Source organism: Nelumbo nucifera, chromosome 1, assembly GCF_055504915.1.
Source record: "Nelumbo nucifera cultivar China Antique chromosome 1, China Antique-T2T, whole genome shotgun sequence".
NCBI lineage: Eukaryota > Viridiplantae > Streptophyta > Magnoliopsida > Proteales > Nelumbonaceae > Nelumbo > Nelumbo nucifera.
The window spans coordinates 216,019,150-216,021,386 of NC_142649.1; the positions used below are offsets into that span (position 1 = coordinate 216,019,150).

The 2,237-nt window shown below is 44.7% G+C and overlaps 1 protein-coding gene across 1 annotated transcript; it reads right to left on the minus strand.

The window, feature by feature from the left end:
• LOC104604641 (NDR1/HIN1-like protein 12) lies at window positions 1–1,035 on the minus strand. Its single transcript, XM_010269075.3, has one exon. It carries the CDS (start codon window positions 681–683, stop codon window positions 93–95), a length of 591 nt encoding a protein of 196 aa, XP_010267377.1. The 5' UTR covers window positions 684–1,035; the 3' UTR covers window positions 1–92.
• Window positions 1,036–2,237: the final 1,202 nt, after the last annotated feature.

Consider the following 2,237-nt stretch of genomic DNA (forward strand, 5'->3'; position numbering starts at 1 on the left):
GGGGGAACCATTTTACCTTCATATATACTACTACATAATACCAATTGCATGCAGAAAGAAAAGTAACGAAGAAGAGAAAGATCATTAAAAACTTAAATATCGACGCTACAATCCGGAGACCCAAGCAGAGGCACCTGACCCACAAAACCCTTCTTCAAACCCACAAACATATCACATTTGATGTATACCCCATAATGCACACTTGTAAACACTCCAGCTTTCCATTTCAACCTTCCCAACAATACCAACCTCAAGGGTACTACCCCACACGCCTCATCCATCACCAATCCATTAACCACATCCATCGATACTGGCACCATCGCCCCTCCCAGCATCGGCGACAACGTCACCGTGCTATGTCTCTCGTGGAACAGCGGTGGCAGAATTGTCGGGGGCGTGATTGCCTGATTCCTGTATGAAATATAAGCCGATAGCCGGTCATAATATATGGAAGTTCGCTTGTTGGGGTTCCGAGTCACGACTGTGAACTGCATGGTGGTCGACATCAACATCGGGGATGCTGTCGTGTTAAGATCGTAGATAGCAGCGCCCAGGACCGTGAATTGAGGCTTATGGGAACGATATACAAGCCATACTATAAGAGCTGTAACACCGGCTAGGAGGAGAAAGACGAAAATACAAGTGCAGACGGTTGCGCCGCGTTTAAACTTTCTATCTGTCATCTTGGTCTGCACCTCCCTCCTAATCTCCTGCTTGCGTCCTACCAGCAGCCTACCAGGACCAGAGTATGCTATTCAGCCCATGTGATCGAGGAGATCTAGACCTCAAGGTTTATATTTATCTCCCTCTCTCTCTCTCAAAGGATATGACTTCAACAATTTTGAAGAAGAATGTTTCCACAATTTCTGAACCCTGCTAATCCGTTCTAAGTTTACATGGATTCAGCCCAGTCTTTACAAAAAGGCCTGGCTGAATTCACTGGGATGTGGCTGTAAGATTAGTATGAAAAGCCCTTTATAAGGAATAGATTCCAATTCCCAACGATTCTGGATTTATTTCTCATAGAATGCTTCTCACACGAACCTTCAAAGGAAAATGTTCTTAATATACAGTGGGGGATTGGATGTGAGATGCTCTTTGTGAAGAGCGGATCTCAATTCTGCAGATGTTCCCATTATATGGTGGGAAGTGATTGTGAGGACAGTGTAAGGAGCAGGTCCCAATTCTCAAAAATGTTGTTTGGTTGGGTTATTTTGTGCAAAAATGAATAATAAACGACCATGCTTTGAAAAACGAAAATGCTACTATAACTGTTGTTGTGCAAACATGAATTTGACGTTTCCCACAATGCACTTATGTATACAAAGAGTTGTATACAACAGCTGGGATGGAGAAAAAGGTCCTAGAAAGCACTCGGGCCTGACTATGCTGGGAAACATAGAGGGACTTCACTAATACAATGAGAGGACAGCACCAATGAGAGGACCTCATCCAAATCCTCAATTCCCATGTCAGCTTCGACAGCACCAATCTTACCCTTTCTCAACACCTCACTTCCCATGTTGGCAAGACATCAATCTCTTGTTCACTCCATGCCCTTTTTGAAAAGGAGTTGATGCTGTCCGATCCGAGGTGTTCCAAACTAAGGATACAATCAAAGTCCTATCAACTGAACGAAGTTGAGGTGGAAGGATGAAGTCGTACATCGAGATCTGCAACTAGGAGAAAGGTCAGAGGACTGAGGAGTTGTTCCACAAGTAGGTACTCCGACGCTCAAGTCAGTAGGATCGAGAAGGATGTACCTGAGCCCAACAAGTTGAAATAGTGCTGGTTCAGGCCAAAGAGATAGTGCAAAGAGGTATTCAAAGAGTGTCGTTCCAAAAAAGGTCCCTTACCTTGAGTAGAGAATATCTATTTATAATTGGGTGTCCGTTTCCAAGATGGATAGGACTCCCTGGGTTATCGAGATGAGGGCTGAGGAGTTGTTCCACAAGTAGGTACTCCGACGCTCAAGTCAATAGGATCGAGAAGGATGTAGCTGAGCCTAGCAAGTTGAAATAGTGCTGGTTCGGGCCAAAGAGAGAGTGCAAAGAGGTATTCAAAGAGTGTCATTCCAAAAAAGGTCCCTTACCTCGAGTGGAGAATATCTATTTATAATTGGGTGTCCGTTTTCAAGATGGATAGGGCTCCCTGGGTTATCGAGATGAGGGCATCCACCGAGGTCTTCGAGAGGTTTGCTCTTCCTCGGTGGAGTTCTTTTACTTGCCTGTGCAGGA